Source organism: Solenopsis invicta, chromosome 5 (assembly GCF_016802725.1).
Source record: "Solenopsis invicta isolate M01_SB chromosome 5, UNIL_Sinv_3.0, whole genome shotgun sequence".
Taxonomy (NCBI): domain Eukaryota; kingdom Metazoa; phylum Arthropoda; class Insecta; order Hymenoptera; family Formicidae; genus Solenopsis; species Solenopsis invicta.
In genome coordinates, this window is record NC_052668.1 from 19,003,103 (window position 1) to 19,023,899 (window position 20,797).

The 20,797-nt window shown below is 29.9% G+C and overlaps 2 protein-coding genes across 6 annotated transcripts; both read left to right on the forward strand.

The window, feature by feature from the left end:
• The first annotated feature begins 57 nt into the window (after positions 1 to 57).
• LOC105205709 (BTB/POZ domain-containing protein 10) lies at positions 58 to 7,998 on the forward strand. 3 transcript variants are annotated; one of them, XM_011175187.3, is made up of 9 exons: positions 58 to 459; positions 1,150 to 1,272; positions 3,189 to 3,305; positions 3,788 to 3,811; positions 3,936 to 4,097; positions 4,774 to 5,045; positions 5,462 to 5,659; positions 6,542 to 7,327; positions 7,483 to 7,998. In XM_011175187.3, the coding sequence occupies exons 1-8, from the start codon at positions 275 to 277 to the stop codon at positions 7,003 to 7,005; spliced, it is 1,545 nt and encodes a 514-aa protein (XP_011173489.1). In that variant the 5' UTR covers positions 58 to 274; the 3' UTR covers positions 7,006 to 7,327; positions 7,483 to 7,998. The 3 variants fall into 3 exon arrangements, with proteins under 3 accessions (XP_011173489.1, XP_011173490.1, XP_011173492.1); XM_011175188.3 differs by lacking the exon at positions 3,788 to 3,811 and having other exon boundaries at positions 59 to 459; XM_011175190.3 differs by lacking the exons at positions 3,189 to 3,305; positions 3,788 to 3,811 and having other exon boundaries at positions 59 to 459.
• Positions 7,999 to 8,742: 744 nt separating this feature from the next.
• On the forward strand, positions 8,743 to 20,343 carry LOC105205854 (protein nervous wreck). Of its 3 annotated transcripts, none has more exons than XM_026131821.2 (22): positions 8,744 to 8,935; positions 11,179 to 11,276; positions 11,471 to 11,516; positions 11,619 to 11,704; positions 12,114 to 12,258; positions 12,586 to 12,722; positions 13,173 to 13,236; positions 13,632 to 13,760; positions 14,119 to 14,241; positions 14,474 to 14,577; positions 14,787 to 14,931; positions 15,154 to 15,231; positions 15,372 to 15,423; positions 15,515 to 15,618; positions 15,950 to 16,094; positions 16,403 to 16,575; positions 16,931 to 17,234; positions 17,342 to 17,556; positions 17,971 to 18,061; positions 18,339 to 18,467; positions 18,572 to 18,603; positions 18,895 to 20,343. In XM_026131821.2, the coding sequence occupies exons 1-22, from the start codon at positions 8,915 to 8,917 to the stop codon at positions 19,462 to 19,464; spliced, it is 2,991 nt and encodes a 996-aa protein (XP_025987606.1). In that variant the 5' UTR covers positions 8,744 to 8,914; the 3' UTR covers positions 19,465 to 20,343. The 3 variants fall into 3 exon arrangements, with proteins under 3 accessions (XP_025987607.1, XP_025987606.1, XP_039305710.1); XM_039449776.1 differs by lacking the exon at positions 8,744 to 8,935 and adding an exon at positions 9,010 to 9,028; XM_026131822.2 differs by lacking the exon at positions 18,572 to 18,603 and having other exon boundaries at positions 8,743 to 8,935; positions 18,895 to 19,160.
• Positions 20,344 to 20,797: the final 454 nt, after the last annotated feature.

Here is a 20,797-nt window from a genome sequence, read left to right on the forward strand (position 1 = left end):
ATGCATGTCACTGAATGTCCCTAGTACCGCTGTGCGCATGCACAAAAAAGGCAGTTTGCTCCCATCAACATTGGCCACAGTCACAGTAGTGGTATGCGCAAATATTCGTGTAGTTAAATTTGTTACACACATTTGTCAATTGAAGATCCCGCGAGGACCGACACAACATCTTTTGTGTTCCAAGAACATTTTTGTATTTCTCATACCGATTTCGTGTTCCCTAGTTTGATTTGTGTTATATTCGACAATCATTCATATAATCATTGATAATCATATGGTCGAAACGTCCCAACACTGGGGAACAAATACCAATAAATTTATATTGTATTGTACCGTCAGTTGGAGAGCCGTTGTCATCGGGTTAACCCGAATTCGTGCTGATTCATACGCTCTGGAGATCTGCGAGTCCACGAAAAGGTTTTTTAAACGGCTCGGTTGGTTTCTCTCGATCTCAGGCTCGTGAGTAGTCGTTATTGTATTATGCGACATATATTGATACAAGTGGCGAGATTCTTTCAAAAGACGGTTGTAGAAGATTAAATAGTCTCGTTGAAAGCGGACATTGCTTCTCACTGCACTTTCCAACACCTCTTACATTTGGCAAATACACGTAGAATTTATTTATATAAAATTATTAACGATTAGAATGTGAAAATGACAACTGAAATTGTTACTTCACATTATAAAAAAAGATGTATAAAATTTAGAGAGAGATGGAAATAACGCAGCTGGTAAAAATAAATTTTTAAGGTTAGGATATCTACCAGAAGGGATATTTTTTCTTTTTTTTTTAGAATAAATAAAGTATATTACCTTTTCTAAACATTGATTCAATATTTTGCAAAGAAGTTTAGTGAAGATTGCGAATTCTTTTTTCTATTATCTATTACATGAGATAAAAGGCCCAGTTACTGACACAGTGTCACAAATCAACATACTAGAAATCCAATTTTAAATGCTTTTTTTTATTAGAAGATTAAAATTATACTTTTAACAAAATGTTATAACAATAAGTGGATTCCTTAACAATTCAAAATTAAAATATACATGTAATAATATAATTTTATTTGTTCAAGAAAGCATTTAAGATTAAGTTCCTAGTTGGGACAGTGTCAGTTTACTCTATGTATATTTTTGACTTTTTGTCAGATTTGACATGTCAAATCCATTAGAGCGCATCAATTATGTGCAAGACAGCAGCAGTGACACAGAGACTGATTACAAGGAGACTGATGGAAGAGGGAGGCATCGCTTGTACAAGAACAGACTGAGGTAATTCACAAATTTTTTCTAATCCAATTTTAATTGGATTTGTTCAATTTTAAATTTGGCAACAGAATGCCTGTGAACTTTTATGTAAGGCTTGAATTTCTTGCATGGTTCATCTTTCTTTTTTACATTGGAGAGAAAAAGATGAATTGTGTAAAAAGTTTAGCTAAAGAGAATAAACTTACGCAGCAACACATTTATTGAAAAAATTGTTTCCATTGTATGTTTCCATTGTATTACAAAATAAAAAGTTATTAATTTTGACATTTTTAGATTTTAGATGACTTAAAGTCTACTTGTTCCATTTATATACATGTAAACAAAAGGAGATTAGCTCTAGTTTCCACAATGTCTTAGATTTCTTAGCATGCACTTAGGTTTGCCCTTAATATTCATTATTTGCATGCAAATTATTCTTTATATATAAATTTACACATCATTTTGCCAATTGGCAAAAAATTAAATTCATGTAAGAGATACATAAATGAAGAAAATGTGTAATATACACACAATGAAATTTTGTCCTTGGTATCTTGGTACTTCATGAATATGTAAGAATACTGTTATGTATGTTGTTATAAATATATTATATTTGAGTATAAATTGAATGAAAGGTTTCCTACAAAAATCAAACAAATCTAAGAAGTTAAATTTTTAAGAAATAAAACTTTTCATCTTCAAATTGTTTATTATATAAATATGATAATTTTTCTCCAGGCATACAATGGGTAAGAACAAAATTTGGATTATTATTTTGAAGACCAAGAAAAGAAAACGAAAAAAAAAATCTTTTGTTTGAACTTGTTTAATTCTTATGAAAATTTTACATTTTACTATACATAACTATTTATATTTATATTTCTTGTTTTATGTTTGATTTTTACAAAACAAAATTTCTTGCGATGTGACACTGGTGATAGAGAATTAACGCCATAATCCAAATTTCAGGATTGAACTTGTTTGATTTTTGTAGGGAATTTTTTATATGGTATATTGAAATATAATATTATATATGTATTTTAAATGTGTATTAAACATTTTCCTTAACATATTAATTCATTTTAAATATATTTATTGCAGCATTTTTATACCATGTATTTAAAAATTTTATATAAAAAATAAAGAAATATCATGTTTTTTATAATACATTATGAAGGCATTAGAGAACTTTGCAAAGCCAGCACTCTGCTTTTTTACCATAGATTTCCATATATTATCATAGAATAGAATTTGTTTCTATTTATATACAACATATATGTATATGCGCGTGTATACGTGTTTATTTCAAAGAAATTCCAACATTATCACCTTATATATTGAGTTAGAATAAAAGTTCGTAACGACACATATGTGATTAAATCTATGTATTATACAAAGATCTAAACATTGTCCTTGAATCTCACTAAAAGTACGAACTCTTGTTCCACACAATGCAATACATTTCTTTATATTTCTGTATTTTTAAATATCTATTATGTATACGTATATTCACGCGTGTACACGCAGAATAATGATTAATAATATAATTTCTTTAAAAACATTTTTTGATCTTAATGACTCTATTTAAAACCAATAAGATATTTCAAAATTAAACTTTCCATGATTTAGGCATCCAAAAATTGACTTTGCCAAATAAAATATCTGTTATAATTATAAATTAAAAAGATTATTTTCATAACATTTAATCTATCATATCATAAGTTTAAACATTTTATGTCATTTTCTCTTGTATCCTAGGAATTTGGCTTTAACGTAATTGCACCATTTGCATTTTTGCAAGATACATATATATATATATATATATATGAAATGTTTCGGAAGCAACAAATTTTTATAAAGTAGCATAGTGGAGATGTCACAAGTGCTTGTACTGGTAGCCAATTAGTATAAGATTACGTGGTTGTTCTGTGCATGTATAGTTGTGGTGGCTCGTCGAAGCCGAAATCTTGTCTGGTACAAAGGGACAGCAGCGGCGATCGGCATTGTCATTTTTTCAATTCCGGCAGAAATTCGCAGAGCACGAGATTCATTAACAGGTAAATGCACGTAACAGATAGAAGCAAAAGTTCTCTCTCTGTGCGCTTATTTCTTTCTAATTTAAAAAAATACAATTTAGAAGTTTGTATTTAATTGAGAAATTTTATTGACTAAAATTGATATTAAAGAAATAAAACTCAGTAATTTTGCGATAATATGGTATAATTTTTATTTTATTAAATTTTTTGAATTACCATTTTAAAAAATTACAAATATATAATTAACAATTATATTAAATAACTTTATTGCTTTCTTTTATAAAAAATATTTTTCTATTTTATCTTTTGCAAATTCTTATTATCTTTATAAAAATGACAAGGTATTTTGTAACAACCAGTTCTCTATTTTTTTAATGTAAAGTATTATAGAAATCATGCATTTTATTTATTTTAATTAAATAAAAGAAACATTGTTAAATTCTAACTATATATTTATTTTGAACAATTTTTTTCTTATGATGTCTGCAAATCTCGAAATCAAGCTACCGGGCTTCGCAATTTATAAGGTAGGTTTTATAGACCATGCTAATACCATATTATCTTGTGCATCTACCAAAAAGTTTTCTACACTATTAAAAAAAATGTTATCACATGTGTTCGTTAAGAGAGAAATAATAATCTTCCCTGCAGAATTCGTGCGAACGTAAATGTGGCCAAACAGAATCAAAGTCAAAACCAAAACAGTAGCAGAGATAACACAATATCAGGAGGAGCGGCGACAACATCTACTACCGGGGTTAGCAATCAACCAGCTAGCGATGAAAGAATCACTCTCATCGTCGATAATACCAGGTAATAGAAACACTAATTAATATAATAATAATAATAATAATAATAATAATAATATGTGCGTGCGTGCATTATATGAAATGGTTTTTATATTACATTAATTAAAAATATAAAATTAGAATATACAGAATGTAAATAAGTGTCAAATTCTAGGGATGCCATGTATTCCTATCGATTTTTTTTTACATGATTTGACTAATTATTCCCCATATAAAAGTACTAAAATAGAGTTATAAAAAGTTAGTAGTTTATGAAATATTTTATATTACATTCCGATATATTTCGACATAAAATTAATTGCTTTGTTTTCAAGATATATTTCACTGTTTTCCAATCCTAGTCCCTTAAAAATTAAGCGTTTCTAAATCCATACAAATATTTTTTTATCAATGGAAAAACATCTTTAGAATATTTGACATTTATTTATATCTTGTATATTTTAGTTGGATTCTAATGTTCTAATTATATTATATTATAATACAAAAATGATATTTTCTCTGATAGTCAGTTAAAAACTAGGGAGCTACTTTTATATTACTAAAAATGTTGAGGTCGTTATTGTACATCTCAGTAAACATATTGTTACTAAACTCAATTCAGTAATTCTTTTATTACATTTAATGATTTATATTTTTCTTTATTAAATCCATTTATATTTAATTTTTTTGTTTTGTTTCAGATTTATTGTTGACCCGGCTTTATTTACAGCACATCCCAATACAATGTTGGGTCGTATGTTCAGTTCGGGCGTAGAATATGCTCAACCTAATGAACGTGGCGAGTACGAGGTCGCCGAAGGCATTTCTGCCATGGTTTTTCGCGCCATCTTAGAGTATTATAAAGGCGGAGTAATTCGATGTCCCCCGACTGTAAGTGTTCAAGAATTACGAGAAGCTTGCGACTACTTGTTGGTGCCTTTTGATGCTAGTACAGTAAAATGCCAAAATCTTAGTAAGTATTATAAAAAAAATATATATATATATATATTACTTTATTAATTTTATATATTATAACATATAACATATATTATAATGTATATTATAGTTATTCTTTTACAAATTTTATGAAAAATTTTGTATGTTTTTTTAAAATATATAAGAGCAATCAATGTATAGTATTTATGTGTTTATATGACAGTAATAAAAAATATAAAAATAGTGAAAATAATAAGAATAATTAACGTATATAATGAATATTTTTTGTATATAAAGTAATGATTCATCGAGATTGAATACTTTAATTAAAATTGAATTAATTAAATAAAATGTCAGGAAATTGAATTTATAAATAGAAGAAAAGTTAAATTGATACGAAATAATTAATTTTCTTTGTAAGGATTTTTAAAACTAACAAGTTTATTGTTACAGGAGGATTGCTACACGAATTATCGAATGAAGGTGCACGTTGCCAATTCGAGGTATTCTTAGAGGATTTAATTTTGCCATTAATGGTGAATAGTGCGCGACGTGGCGATCGCGAGTGTCACATTGTCGTCCTGCTCGAAGACGATGTCGTCGACTGGGATGAGGAGTATCCACCCCAAATGGGAGAAGAATATTCTCAAAGTAAGTAAATAAGATTGTTAATCTTTTGTACATTTGGCATAGATGTCTCTAAATTGAGAACTCTATTGTAAAAAGAGACTAAAATCTAAAATAAATAATCAGCTTTTTGTTCTTAACTTATGACGTAGTTGTTTTATATTAATATAGAAACACTAAATTTATATAGTATGTCATACTCTCTTTTGCAGCTTATTTTTATTTAAATTATTTATAAAAATATTTATACAAATAAATAAAACATTACAAATACTTTGCGTATAATCACTTAAAATAATTTTTTAAAAATCTCTTGTATATACTTTTGATATAGTTTGTATAATTTGCTATAAGTATAAGTATCCTTTAAAAGCTTTAAGAAAATACGTGCACCTTTTTAGTTGCAAAATACAACAAGCGTTAATCTTATGCATTATCACTGTGTTCAGTGCAAAATCGATTAGCTTTGTCTTTAAAGGTGCATAATCTCCATTAGTTCCGCCTGTTTTCTTCAACAATGAATGCTCAAGGTAGCTCGCGATATTAATACGACCCTGTAATGCGCCTCATATATTTAACCTCTCACACACTCAGGAAGAGGAACTTATGTAGCGACCTGGAATTTGTATCCACTCTAACTAGTAGACTTTAAGCGAACCGTCATAATAACCGTAAATACCATAAACATAAAAGAAACATAATATTCTTTAAAGACGAGTCTATTACGAACGATATAGGATATTTCAGAGTTAAAGATATACATATGTATTTCATGATTTTATTTGATTATAGTTTAATTCATATTACTTTAACTTTCTTCATTTTCGAAAGATTAAAATCTACTAGATCTCATCAGATATCAGTTATTTATATCCTTATTATATCCCTTTTTCTTTTTACTTTCAGCTGTCAATAGTACGGCAATGTATCGCTTTTTCAAGTATATCGAGAATCGGGACGTTGCCAAGCAAGTAATGAAGGAACGTGGTCTCAAAAAAATTCGTCTAGGTATCGAGGGCTACCCGACTTACAAAGAGAAAGTGAAGAAACGCGCCGGTGGCCGCGCTGAGGTCATCTACAATTATGTTCAACGACCCTTCATCCACATGTCTTGGGAAAAGGAAGAGGCCAAGAGCCGTCACGTTGACTTTCAGTGCGTCAAGTCTAAGTCAGTGACAAATCTCGCTGAAGCCACGGCCGATCCCGTTCTGGATGCTACTGGAAATCCCATGCTTCTTCAAGTCGCTGAAGGAGCAGTCGCCCAGCCAGAAGTGGTCGGGCTTCCTATGGGTTCGGATGCCGATGTAGATGGACCAATGGGACCTGGCGATCAAGACTTAGGACCGCTACCATCTGACGATTTACCATAAAAGACGGAAATAGACTAGAATTTTTAGCAATTCTGAAAAAGATCTTGGATACAAACTTTAAAAAATATTTACAATATTTATAAATTTCTTGAAGAAAATCTTGTAGTTTCGTCTTGACGAATCAGAATCAAATTCTGAAAACCGGAGTGTAATGGATTTTTAAAAGACTGAGATGCATTTGACTTGAATCATTACAAATTGAATCCCGAAGACTTTGGAAATACGTTGGATATAAAGAATGTTGTATGCTGGAAATTTTTTGAGATGTACATCTTGAAAATTCTAAAGCTTAGAAAAACGGAGCAAATTGTTTATTTATAAGGTAATTTTTGTTCTTACAATGCCGCTTTATGCGATCTCATGAAAAAAAAAACTTATATCGAAAGATTTACGAAAAGAAATAATTTTAATTGCATTACTTTATAGACAGAATTCCATTTGTTGTAATTTACTATTAATTGTTTGGTTTTTTTTTAGGCTTTTGTTATCACGTGATTTGTACGACCGTGTGACTAAAACCAGGATTTATTGAAAGATATATCAAGGCGCTATGCACTCCAGTCTTCACGATTCAACGTTTCACTTTTTTCCCGGTGTCTTTTTGTATTCTGAATGCAATGCTATCTAGATATAACTTATTAAAGACGAAAGACGTACGAAGAAACATTTTTAACATTAATTAACCAATATCGTTCAGTTATCCTTCGAGGTATGTATGACTCTGTTTAAGAAAAAGGCTTGTATTAAGACTAAATGTGAATTTCTTCATCTAGCATCTCTTGTCATAGAGTTTCATGATCTTTTTGCAATTTTGTGTATATAAACGTTTATAATATACTTATACGTAGATTTACTTGTATATTATATATATATATAAACTGCGAAAACGATCGATGTATTATTATCGCATCTTCTACTACCATCGGTCTTTCCCATTTTATACTATTATAATAAATAAAGTTAAATACGTGATTTCTTTTCTCAATAAATAAATATTTGCCCTTTTTATTCCTTAAAACGCTCATTTTTCTTTTATTAAATGTTTCTTAAAGGGCTCTGCATCATTAAAGTATTTCTTAATATATAGAAAGTTCATTCAAAGATGTATTAATAATTTAAAAAAAAAGTTTATAATTTACAATCAACATTGGTCATATATTTACATTATTTTAATTTATTTCACGATACTTGATCAATCTTTAAACTCTCAAGATTTCTTTTAAGTGTGAAATTTATATTGTGAACTAATTTTTACAATTTTATATCTGACTTTGACTTTCAGTTTAGAGAGTGCCTATTTTTTCAAGAGAAAGTGTTGAGAGAAAATATTAATGCATATTAAAAAATTACTGTTAAAATGTTGTATACACATACACATATGCAACGAACAACATTGTAGATGGAGCTTTCAACCCCATCCATACAAATGGAGCACATCTCCTTATCGTTACTTTGCCTCTTTGCAAAGTATATTCAGTACGGTTGATCGAATTAATTTACAACATGTTAAATCACTAATTACAGTGACTAAAATCACCAGGAGAACTTGCAACCACCCCCTCCCCCCTCCTCTTCTCTCCTTATCTACCCCGCTCATCTACGCTCTTTCCGAGGCTTAGTAGGTCGTCGGAAAGGAAGTCGTTCGCCGACCCGGGGGAGGCGCAGGCGCTATCAAGAGGTGGGGATCGGACGATCAATAAGGGACGCACTACCCCCGGCGACGGCAGCCTCAGGAGGGCAGGAGATCAGTAGCGTACGGGCGCGCGAGTGGTGCACGACGTGGGTGCGTGCATGCGTGGGGTGTGTGCGCATAGAGGGTGAGCCGCGAGTGAGCGAGGGCAAGTGAGAGCAAAACTCTGCCCTCACCTCCTCCTCTGCCCCCGGCGCTGCGGGAAAAACTCGCCTCAGCATGCAACCACCGCCGAGAAAAGTAAGAGGAAGTCGTTGCGTACTCGAGAAAACTCGCCCCCGCGAGCCAACGGGGGGTTGTAATCTCGTAGAATCGACTTTCCATGCTCTGTAGGTAGGGGATGTCTTTACGTCAGACGACGTGTGTCCGAAACAGAAGAGTCATCTTCTTGCGTTATAGTCGCACAAGAAAATCGACCTTATATCGGGTGTCAAATGTAAAGGATTATTTGCCCGTGTCGAGATTATATGGAAAAATAAACTTGTATTATTCGTTGGTCTTTTAATCTCTCTATATAAAACAATAATGATGTATCAATTTTTTAATAATATATTTTTATTAATAAACACAAAAATATGGTAATATGGTAAACTATATGCTTTAATTTACATGATTCGTATTTTTTCTCCGAGTCTCCTGCAGAAAATCTTATTAAGAATTATTGCAAGAGAGAATTTGAATCTATAAATATTAATAACCATAAAATAAAAATATTAATTTTATATTAAAATCTGAAAAAGCATAAAAATGTAGTAACATAATACTGTAATACACAATAATGAAATGAGAGGCAGAGAAAAATCTATTTACTTAATACATTACAATTTTGTGAAATTATTCCGGTCTTAATTTGTTAATTCAAGGGAAGAAGCTTCTTAAGAGAAAAAAAAACGAAAAGAGAGAGTGGAAAGAACAAATTAATAAAGCGAAGGACCAATTTCGCGAATGGCACATCCAACGTAATCACTGTTACCACCCTCATGTCGAAATTCCGCGAGCGATCTACTTTCAATATTATCTCGTACATTAAGTGGACACACAGAATATACGTCTATACGGAATTTACTATATAAGAATTATGAAAATGCTCAAAAAATAGCACAGTGATAAAAATAATTTCAAGAAAATGTTTTTATTGATTTCGGCAAAAAGATTCCGACAATTTGCATTTCTGGATGTCATTATGTTATATCGCTGAATGTATGTGTGTGTGTGTGTGTGTGGGGGGGGGGGTGTAATATAAATATTATTAAGTATTGCGAAATGCTAATTTATATGTAATTTATAGATTTATATTTAATTTTTTTTATATGTTTATAAATAATTATATTTATAATAAGTAATTATTATTTTAAATAATAATTGCAATTGAAGATTTTCTAAAAAAATCAAATTTAAAACATTAAATTTTCAGAAAGTGGAGAAATTCCTAATCTTCAACTATGTATTATATTAGAAATACGTAATTTTTTTTCAGACGTATAACAGACGTATAAGAACAAAGTTAAAGACATTGATTAATATTTTGAGGACCCATTTAAATGAGTAAAAAATATTTTTAAGCTTATTTAATTCTTGCGAGAATTTTATATTTACTACTTATTTATCTTATATAACAATTAATATTTTTATAATATTATTAATGATAAAGTTTAAAGAAAGAAAATCTAAGTATAAAGAAATGAGTTTTTACTTATTATTTTATAAAATTTTATAAATTGCTTTTAAAAAATAGTTTTTTAAATATTTAATAGTATTTTTTTGCATATATGTTGTAATTTTTCTCATACAATAGAGATATAATGATAATATATATAAGCTTTCCAGTTTGAATAATATTTTGAGGACCCATTAAAAAAAAATAAAAATCTCTCAACTTGTTTAATTCCTGCGAAAATTTTATATACTACTTATTTACATTTCTCCATTTTCTTCATTTTCTGTTTGATACTTGTCAGAATAAAATTGGTCACGATATGACTCTACTGATAAAGAATAATTTGGCGCCACAATCCAAATTTTCCTCAAAATAAACATGTTTGGTTTTTGTAGAAAACCCGTCAATTACTTATATATAGAAAATATATTTGATTATAATTACAGCTTAAAAAATATGATTAATTTTAATAACAGCTTACAGTTTCTATTTTACGTCATTGGGCGGTGTTTGTTTCTTGGAGAAGAATTTCTTATTTATACACGTATACATGCACATATGGATAAATAAAAAATTTTCTTTACCAAGAGACGACTATAAATACAGTTTTACATATGATATTAAAACGCATCGTTGAGTGGCATTAATTATCATTGATTTTCAATTTGCACTTTAAGTGAGAAATGGGAGAAAAAGACAGACAGAGAGAGAGAAATTTGACTAATTGTAAAAAATAAATTTGAAGTAAATTATAACTTGTAATTAAAATTTCTTGTAATTATAAAAGTGGAACCATAACATGTTTATATTTTTTTGTGTTTGTAAGGGAAACTTTGCGAAATTTCTGAAGAATGTGCACACGGAGCAGGCGGCAAAATTACAAGCGAAGAATCAGCACGAATGCGATCTTTTGGAAGACATACGGTGAGTTATTATATTAAACGTTAAATAATAATATTTTAGCATCAATATCGCGTTTTTTAAATAGAATTTACAGTTTAGGGAAATAATTTCATATTTTAAAGGATTCTGCAGTTATGATTATTATTTTAAAATTGCTCTATATAAATTAAAATTTTTTTAATGATTCAAATGAGCATTGATTTTTGTTTTTTCAGTAATTTCACGATAAAGAAATCTGCCATTGAAAAATCCTACTCTGAGGTAAGAAATTATTTTTAAGTGTTTATTTTTTTATAAATATTTATAATATTTATTATTATTAATTCTTTATAATATTGTGATATGGACATATTCACTTTTCAGGCGCTACTCAAGATATCATCTGCATATTTAAATAAAAAAATACCGAATATACCAGATCTCAAAGTCGATGGAGCAGAAGAGAAATGGTAATTAAAGCATGCAAACTGAAAATCTCTTTTTTATTTCTTCTTCTGTTTTACATAGAATAGAGAAAATCTCTGTTACATCGTAAAAAATATTTTTACGCATTTACAGTATTCAGTTTTAACAAGATTAAATTGATTTTATAATCTATGTTCGATTTGTTATAATTGATCCAATTATGTGCACTAATTTCATCATACGTGATCGTCTAACAAAAGAGTGAATAAATAAGTCGATATGACTCAATGAAAGTAAGGATTATTTTCGCGTACATGAACACGGGAATTTGACCTCTACGGAATTGTACCGGTTTCAATTCCCGGCTGTTTATCGATCGGGGAAGTTTGCCAAGGAGAAGAAGGGTCATAGGTAAATGGCAATCCACACTGGCAGGCGGTCAAATGATTATAGGAACATGTGGAACGTGTGGCGAACCGTGCTGGAAGAGAACGAGAAGCTGGCCCGCGCACGCCTCGCCGCTGTCGAGGTCTTCCAGCAGCAGATCGCGGATGACGCCAAGAGCCTCAGGATGCACAAATTACAAATCTCTAAGAAGGTATTGATATAAGATTTTTTCACAGATTAATATACATTACACACATATATAAAGATAATTATACAAGTTAGAAGAAAAATCTTGAAATTACATAAAAAAAACACTTGTTTTAAATTTTTAAAGATGTATATAAAGAAATTCTATATACATAGTATTCATAAATATATATACATTTTGTTCAAAACAAAGTTTTTTTAATATTTATAAATTATACTTATAAGTTATAAATTATTATACTTATAAATAATTTATAAGTATTATAAATATTATTATATTATAAATATACGTGGCGCATTTCATAAATTTCTATAATAAATGAATTTCTAGGCAATCGACCAATTACTGATAGTACAAAAAGAGCTCCAAACTTGCGTACAGGATGTCGACAAGACGAAGAAATTGTACTTTGACGAAGAACACAGTGCACACGATGTGCGTGACAAAGCAAAAGATATCGAAGAAAAGTATGTAAATTAAGTTTCACTTATCAGTTGCTTGAAAATTAAATTACTGTCTCAATTAATCACAAAAGTATTTTTGAAAAAATTTTATGAAAATGTTTTGTTCAATAGAATACTTATATAAAATATAAATTTTAACAATTTTGTTTCTTGAAGAGAAAGGAACGCCTATTTTATCAGTTTTTATTTAATATTTATATTTATACTCAATCAAATACATGTATTAGAAATTTGGTTGGATACAAATATAAAGAAAAAGAAAAACTTATAATATAAGCGCTCTTTTTTATTTCTTTTTTAAGAAACAACATTGTACTTTTCTTGTTTCAACAATTTTTTTAAGTTTTTGATTTATTTTTTTCTATTTTTATGCTGCTATCATTATCATTTGCTACATAAACCAGTATCACATAATAACGAGTGCAATAATTCATGTTCAATCAATGCTTTCAGACTGAAGAAGAAGAAGGGTTCCTTCTTCCAGTCGATAACGTCTTTACAGAAAAATAGTGCTAAGGTATATGTTATCTTCTATAAAAATCAATTGATTATTATAGATATTTTAAGATATAAACCATACGAGATCTTTTCAGAGATATTTTCTATCTTATTTGAAGTTTTATATGAATATAATGATTTTTTAACAAATATTTTGTGGATACTTTAAATACTTTTAACATATATTTTAAAGATAATAAAGGAAATAATTAGAATTTGTTAATACTTTCCTTTTATAGTCTTTGAAAAGATTTAAATTACTATAATATTTATCATATACTTATAAATATTTAATTATAAATTTATTTAAACAAATGTACACATTTCTTATAATTAAACTAATTGGTGAAATTTTGCACGTTTATTTGTGTGATAATAAGGATTGTGCTTAGAGTAACCTCATTTGCAATTTAGGTGAGCTCGAAACGAGATGCTCTAGAGGAAAAATCAACTGGTGCTCGCAATGATTATCTATTGAGCCTCGCCGCCGCCAACGCCCATCAGAACCGATATTTTGCAGTCGATTTACAGAGCACCATGCAAGTAAGTTTTCACAGTGATGGCATCAGCAAATTGAAAGATTGTAGAAAAATCAGAAAATATTTTAGCATGCAATTCCATATTAAATACGCAGTTCTATACAAAAAGAACGAACATTTTTATTTTGAGAATATTGTATTTTTGTTTTCAAAATGTTAAATATTAAAAACTGAGATTATATAGTGTTAAATAATTTATTTACACGAATAAATTTAGTATAGTTTTATCTGTCTCTTTCTAAATCAACGTAATAAATTCAAGTGTTCTACATTTATTAATATAAACTTTTTTATCTTTACAAAATCTTTATTTTATATTAAGTCTATGGTTTCAATTTGCTGCATTTCTTTGTGTTTCTTAGTACTTGGAGCAAGGCGTTTACGACAAGGTAGCGGAATATTTAACGTTGATGGGTCGCACGGAGTTGCTCACTTGTGTAGCCACTCAAAACAGCTTTGGCAAGATACGTGATCAAGCTCAGCAGGTATGCTTAAAAATTGATATCAGTATAATAGATTAGTAATATTATTCATAATAGATCAATAATGTTATTCATAACATTATTTTATTATTTATTTTAATTTTTATATTCCTTACATACTTGTTCCGAAATTGATATCCTTTAATCCTATAATCTTCATCATATTGATATTATTTTTTTAAAAATTTTTATTACAATTAGAAAAGAATTTACAAGCAATAATGTCGAATTACAGCTCACTAGGGAATACAATATCCAGTGTTGCTGTTTATACTATCCCGTTTTAAAGCAACATATTCAATACGACTTTGAGCCTTGCGATAGCGATCCAGTAGATAGGTTTGTAGACTATATTTTTTTCATGTATTTATAAAGCATTTTATGTATCTATCATATACATATACCTATATTATATTTTTTCAACATCTTAAAATAAATATTAAATTATCGCAATTAATGCTAACTTTACGTTGCAAGAAAGTTTCTTTTTATATAAAATTAAATTTTAATAGAATGATCTAAAATAGATAAATTTTTGACGAATTTAGGGTAACTGCCGATCATTCAGCGGCGACAACATTAGGCAAAGAAGCGCGTCGCTGGTCGACAAAAATTGCCCGCGAGGTCAGCAGCATCCGTGAAAATAATCGGAAAATTCAAGTGTTATACGCACTCAAAGATGCTGGTCAGAAGGTTCGTGTCAGTGGATGTACTAAAAAAAGAATATCGTCAATTACAGTTGATTATAATATTCTTGTTTCACTAAAAAATTCTATTTATTGAAATTCTATATTTTTAATAAAAAACGATACTTTTAAAAATCTATTTAATGATAATTTGTACATTTTGCAATAAAATTTTATTATAATTGACATTATAAATTGTATGGCTTTCTAAATTTATTTATTTTTCTAGACTGATCCGAACGATCCTAATGGTCCAGATTTAGATACTAAGATCGATGAGCTAAAACACGCTGTTCGACGAGCGGAGGTAAAAGACTTAAATTTTATCTTCTAAAAAAATTATTTATTTTAATATACTCGTATATCCAAAAATTTAATTACACGATAATTATAAAGATTTAAATATAATACGTGTATATAAGTAATTTATATCCTTTTCTCTAATAGACCGCAAAACTTAAAGCGGAAGCGAGAATAGAATGTCTTCGAAACGGTGGAGGTTCGTCCATATTTTCTATTTTTAATGAAACAGTTGTTTTTTAAAACGATTTACAATTTTATATCATTTTATTTTGTTTCGTATTTTATAGTAAACGTAGACGAATTCTTACAAGAGGCTGAAACACTCAGCGTTCAGGATATGCCGCGTTCGGCTAGTTCTCTCTCTGTTAGAACAGATGCATCTGGTGCAGCGGTAATTATAAAAATAATAATTTAAATTTTTTTTTGACATGTATAAATTATACTCTATATAAATATGTAAAAATATTTTCTATTAAATTAAATATTAATTAAATTAAAATATTTCCGAAATATTTTTTCACTCTGATAATTTTTCACCTCTAACGTTAACTACTTAAATAACAATATTCGATGATTACAGAAGAGAATTTATCAAATGAATGTACTCATTAAATTATAACATTATATGATCAAAAGAATAAGAACTTGCAAAAGAATCGTGCAAAAAGTATTTCTAATTTTTAATATAAACGAAATGTTTTTATATACAATATTTCTTTTAGGAGCATCCATCATCGGACTCATTCTACGATAGCGACGGCGATGGCGGAAGCGACCTAACGACTTTAGAACGACCTGGAAAGAATGCGCCTCAGCAGGAAGAGGAAGCCGAAGATAGGCAGAGGCATGACAGTGCCGAGGTTGATGGTATGCAAATAACTTTTGCGTATAAATTTTATACCTATTTACATTATTTATTATTCTCATTAACTTGTTTTGTGTATTTATTTATCTACTTTTCTCTTCGACTTCTCTTCTTAATTTCTTTATTTTTTTTATTAATTTTAATCCCTTTCCTTTTCTATAAATTTCTTTATTGACATTTCGCTTTTCATTGCTTGACATTTTCTTAATATATAGGATACATTCTCTTCTGCTCCTTTACATATTTTGCATTTTTGGCATATCATGCATTTTACATATACTATGTGAAAAACAGAATATTATCTTTTTAGCATTGCTGGAGCAGGAGAAGCAACGGATAGAGCAGCTGACGGCAGGCTGGGACGATCCTATGGCGGTCGATTGGGACAACGAAGAGAAAGATGAGCAGGAAATGACGCACGAGACACCAGAGATGCCTTCTAATCAACCCATATACAAGTGTACTGCTCTATACTCCTACACAGTAAGCACAATTCCGCAGGACTATATTTAATAACACTCCATGCATCAGAAGTACACTTAAAGGGACATACACACCTACACAGGCTACAATGTCTAATCCAACTTTGTGAATTTTTTTATGGAAAAATGAAAAGAGATAAAAAAAGTTGTGTTTATTTTATTATAATAGAATAGAAAAAAATAGAAAAAATAGAGAAAAGTACGATCTTTACGATAGAATAAATATGACTATTTCTTTCTGTTTTTCCATAAAAAAATTCGCAAAGTCTTGTTTTGATTCGTTTAGATACCTCATTAAAAATAATGTTTTTTTTTGCATATATATTATTTTTTTGACAAAAACAAAAATTTTTTAGGCGCAAAATCCCGACGAGCTTTCTATCGTGGAAAGCGAACAGCTAGATGTAGTGGGTGAAGGCGATGGCGACGGATGGTTAAAAGCGAGAAATTACCGAGGAGAGGAAGGTTTCGTTCCTCAGAATTATCTCGATGTAGAGAGAGAGCCTGAGACTACCACCGGTCTAACTTCGCAGGGCCCAGGTTTGGTCCAACAAATTTCTTTCTCATCCGTCGATTACACCATTGATGATCACGACGCCGTCGATCCCGATGCCAATTTGCAAATCGCTTCGGAAACTATAATACAAAATCACGTTGGAGGTACATCGCAAAATTTAATTCTTTTGTAATTTTTGTTTGTTTCAACATGATTAAAAATTTCAGATATTTAAAATTATAAATAACATGATATACACATTAAATTATAGAAATTGAGCAATTCTGCATTGCACTTTACGATTACGATGCGACGTGCGACGAGGAGCTAAGCTTTTTGGAGGGCGACATCGTTAAAGTACTGAAAAAAGAACCACACGATGTAGACGACGGCTGGTGGGAAGGTGAGCTAAGAGGTCAGCAGGGTCTCTTTCCCTCTCTCGTTGTGGAACCTTGCGGTCCGGACGGATGTCCTTTGACCCCACAGGTGACGAATTGAATAAATTATTTTAAATATATCACACATACATAATACATAACAAAAAATTCATAAATAAAACTAAATGCACATTATGAAAAAATTATAATAACTTCGATTTTAATTTATTTAATATTTTTAACGTGCAACGTGTAAAATGTTATATTAAATAAATTAAAATAAAATTAAAATTGTAAGAAAAATATGTTATATATATATATATATATATATGTTATATATATATATATATATATATATCGATGTATGTAAAAACTAAATTTTGATCAAAATTATATATTAATAATATATTAATCAACAAGTTATGTCAATCAAAATCATAAATTAAAAAATCAACTTACAGATTATTATTTTATTTTATTAATTTTCTAACAGAAAAGTGATATAATATTTTTACCATTTCAGGAGAATGTAACACCACCAGGTTCCGCGCCACCAGTCTTTACTCCACCAGATGTACCAGAATTTTTTCTAGAGGAGCTTGCTCAAATGGAAGGTAATTAGAATTACTATATAGTCGTATCATCAATCACCAATAAATAATCGTTTAAGAAAAAATATTAAAATAATAAGTCTTTAATAAATTGCAAATTAATTGATATATTTTAGATCTAATTGTAAGTAGAGTTGATTAAAATATTTTTTACTTGAAAAAATATAATTATATGTTTTTAATATATATTATTAAATTGTTTTTATTTGTTCATTGACATTTTATATACATAAAATTAAAACATTTTTCTACATATTTATTACATGTGCTTTTGTTATAGAATCGCAAGAAGAAAAATCAATGGTGAATGGTGATAGTGGATTCATAATAAATTTATCTCAAGACCAAAAAGATCATTATGGTTCACAGTTCGATGGTGATAAACCGGATGATACGCCAAGTATATTAGGTGAGCTTACAATTTAAATTAAAATTCTTGAAATGGGCTATGGTAATAGTTGATATATAGCAGGTATTATTCATTTTAATAAAATATTATGACTTGCTGCACAGTTGTGGAGATATCAGATGAATCGGGTGATAAGGTAAATTGGTATAATGTAAAAAAATGTTTATAGACTAGACATTTAGTATTAATATTTTCGTTTTTAAAAAGCATGCAATTATATTTTTATTAAACTTTTAATACATTAATGCTACAAATGTTTCTTATGATTTAATAATAAAATCTCCGAAGGAGATTAAAATCAAATTTTATTTCTGTAATGAAATGATTATTTTTTTCTCAAATCTAGTGCGATATGAACTACACAATTCATACATGTAGTTACTAAAAATAATCTTCAAATCAAAAATAAATCTTATTTGATTCGCAGACGGAAAAGGATCCCAAATCCGGTGAAGATGTCAAATCTGCTGACCAAACGGACGACTTTGGTCTTGGAGTAGCTCAGATCGTGATCACAGCCGCAACTCCGATGGAAGAGATCGAACATCCTTTCCCTGGAGTGGAGGAGACTCCGGAGGAGTCAGCGAAGTCTGCAGAAGCTTTTGAAGCCGATCCCGAAGCTTCAAGCGCGGCTTCGGATCCAAACGAGAGTGAATGTAAAGAGGAAGAAGAGCCAACTGTCATTTTAGACGAGAAGGAGGGAGAAGAAACTGAAGAAAAGTCTACAACTGACGAACTTCCAGCCGACTCGGCACCATTTCCAATCAGCAGTAGTTCTGGAAGCGAAGCGGAATCAACTTCCGGACCCAGTACTAACGAAAATTCTCAGTCGAGGGGAACAGTGGTGGAAGTGACGGAAGAGGTCACAGAAGACATGGAAGAGGAGGAGGAAATCATGCCAGGAAAAATGCTAGTAGGAGGGAGAGCCAGTATCCCGGACGAGCTGCAGCCGGACCAACTGGAAAAATTGCAGACGCTCAAGGAATCGAACGCCTAGGACTGACTAGGCCCCGGGGCCCTTAAGGGCAAAATTACATTGCCTGACGGCCATACCGACAATTTCCGACATCTACTAGACTTCTGGCGATCACCTGAGGTGCTAGGCAAAAAAGACTAACTGTAATAAACTCACATTAAGACTATCTGAAATTCATAAGGTTCTTATGGTGATCGAGTACTAGTGAGAATAAAGATGTTCGGAATTTTTGTGACTGAACTATCTTTAGAGTAATGGATGTTAATGGATCAAGTGGTGCTGAAGACTGTCTAAATTACGGCTATAAGCGTAAGAAATATTTTCGCGTGCCTGAAAGCATGGGAAAATGTCCAAAATAAGATTTAAATTCAAATCGTAACTTCTTTGAAAATAATGTATGTTGTATATCTTTATTATTTAATCAGAATCATAGGGAAAGATTCATTTATGAAACTATATACTGATTGCCATAATGATTTATTAACATCCTGGAAAGGAAGACGATTTAGCAGATTAACTGACTCAGTTGAATAAAGAATAATTTGAAGTTGATGAGAGATATTTGACATCAGGACACAGTCACAAAAAGATAGAAATATTAATGTACACAAGATCACCAAGGCTTATGTCAACTTAAGGTGAGAGATTTCTCATCTTAGAGATTTCTTTGCGTTGACCGCTAATAAAAGATTAGAAGAATTAATTTGTCCTATCTTGGGGCAAATTGGGCTTTAATGAGTTAATTAAACTCTTGAGTTAATAAAGCTAACGAAAAAGGAGGAGAATTCTTTCGTAGGAGATGATGTACAGTGAAGTGGGATAATAGAAAGAATTGTCGATACCTGTGTACTATAAAGGGCGTACATTTCAAAGGAATTACACTGGTGTTGCATGTAAAAACGACTATTTATTCAATATTCCTTATCTATTTTTTATTTTATCCTTGTCCATGTTAAAAATCTCTAACGCCAAAGAACCAATTTCTTTCAATGTGTATGTATTGCAAGAAAAAAAAATCATGACTATCTTCTAATGTTATGATCGAATATAGCTCTAGTGAAAAAATAAAAATCCGAATAGTAAATAAAATTAAGATTGTGATTAAAAGATTAAATTTTTTGTAATTATAAATTAGAATAATATTGTTCCTTAAAATACAATTTTATTTTCTTTCATAAAGATTTTAAAATCTTTATATACATTTATATATTATTTACAGAATAGCTTTCATTATGTCTTTAATAAAATTAGTCTTCACGTTTTACTGTATGTGTATGTGTATGTATCAGAAAACAAAAACTATCTAAAGTAAAGAGGGAAACGTACATGAAATAAAAAATTTCTAAAGATAAAA

Coding starts and splice junctions, on each gene's coding strand:
- LOC105205709 (XM_011175187.3), top strand. CDS start 275: ATGGTCGAAACGTCCCAACACTGGGGAACAAATACCAATAAATTTATA. Junction 460..1,149: donor TTTCTCTCGATCTCAGGCTC/GTGAGTAGTCGT, acceptor ACTTTTTGTCAG/ATTTGACATGTCAAATCCAT. Junction 3,306..3,787: donor AGCACGAGATTCATTAACAG/GTAAATGCACGT, acceptor CTCGAAATCAAG/CTACCGGGCTTCGCAATTTA.
- LOC105205854 (XM_026131821.2), top strand. CDS start 8,915: ATGCAACCACCGCCGAGAAAA. Junction 11,517..11,618: donor TTGAAAAATCCTACTCTGAG/GTAAGAAATTAT, acceptor TTCACTTTTCAG/GCGCTACTCAAGATATCATC. Junction 14,932..15,153: donor TCAAAGATGCTGGTCAGAAG/GTTCGTGTCAGT, acceptor TTATTTTTCTAG/ACTGATCCGAACGATCCTAA.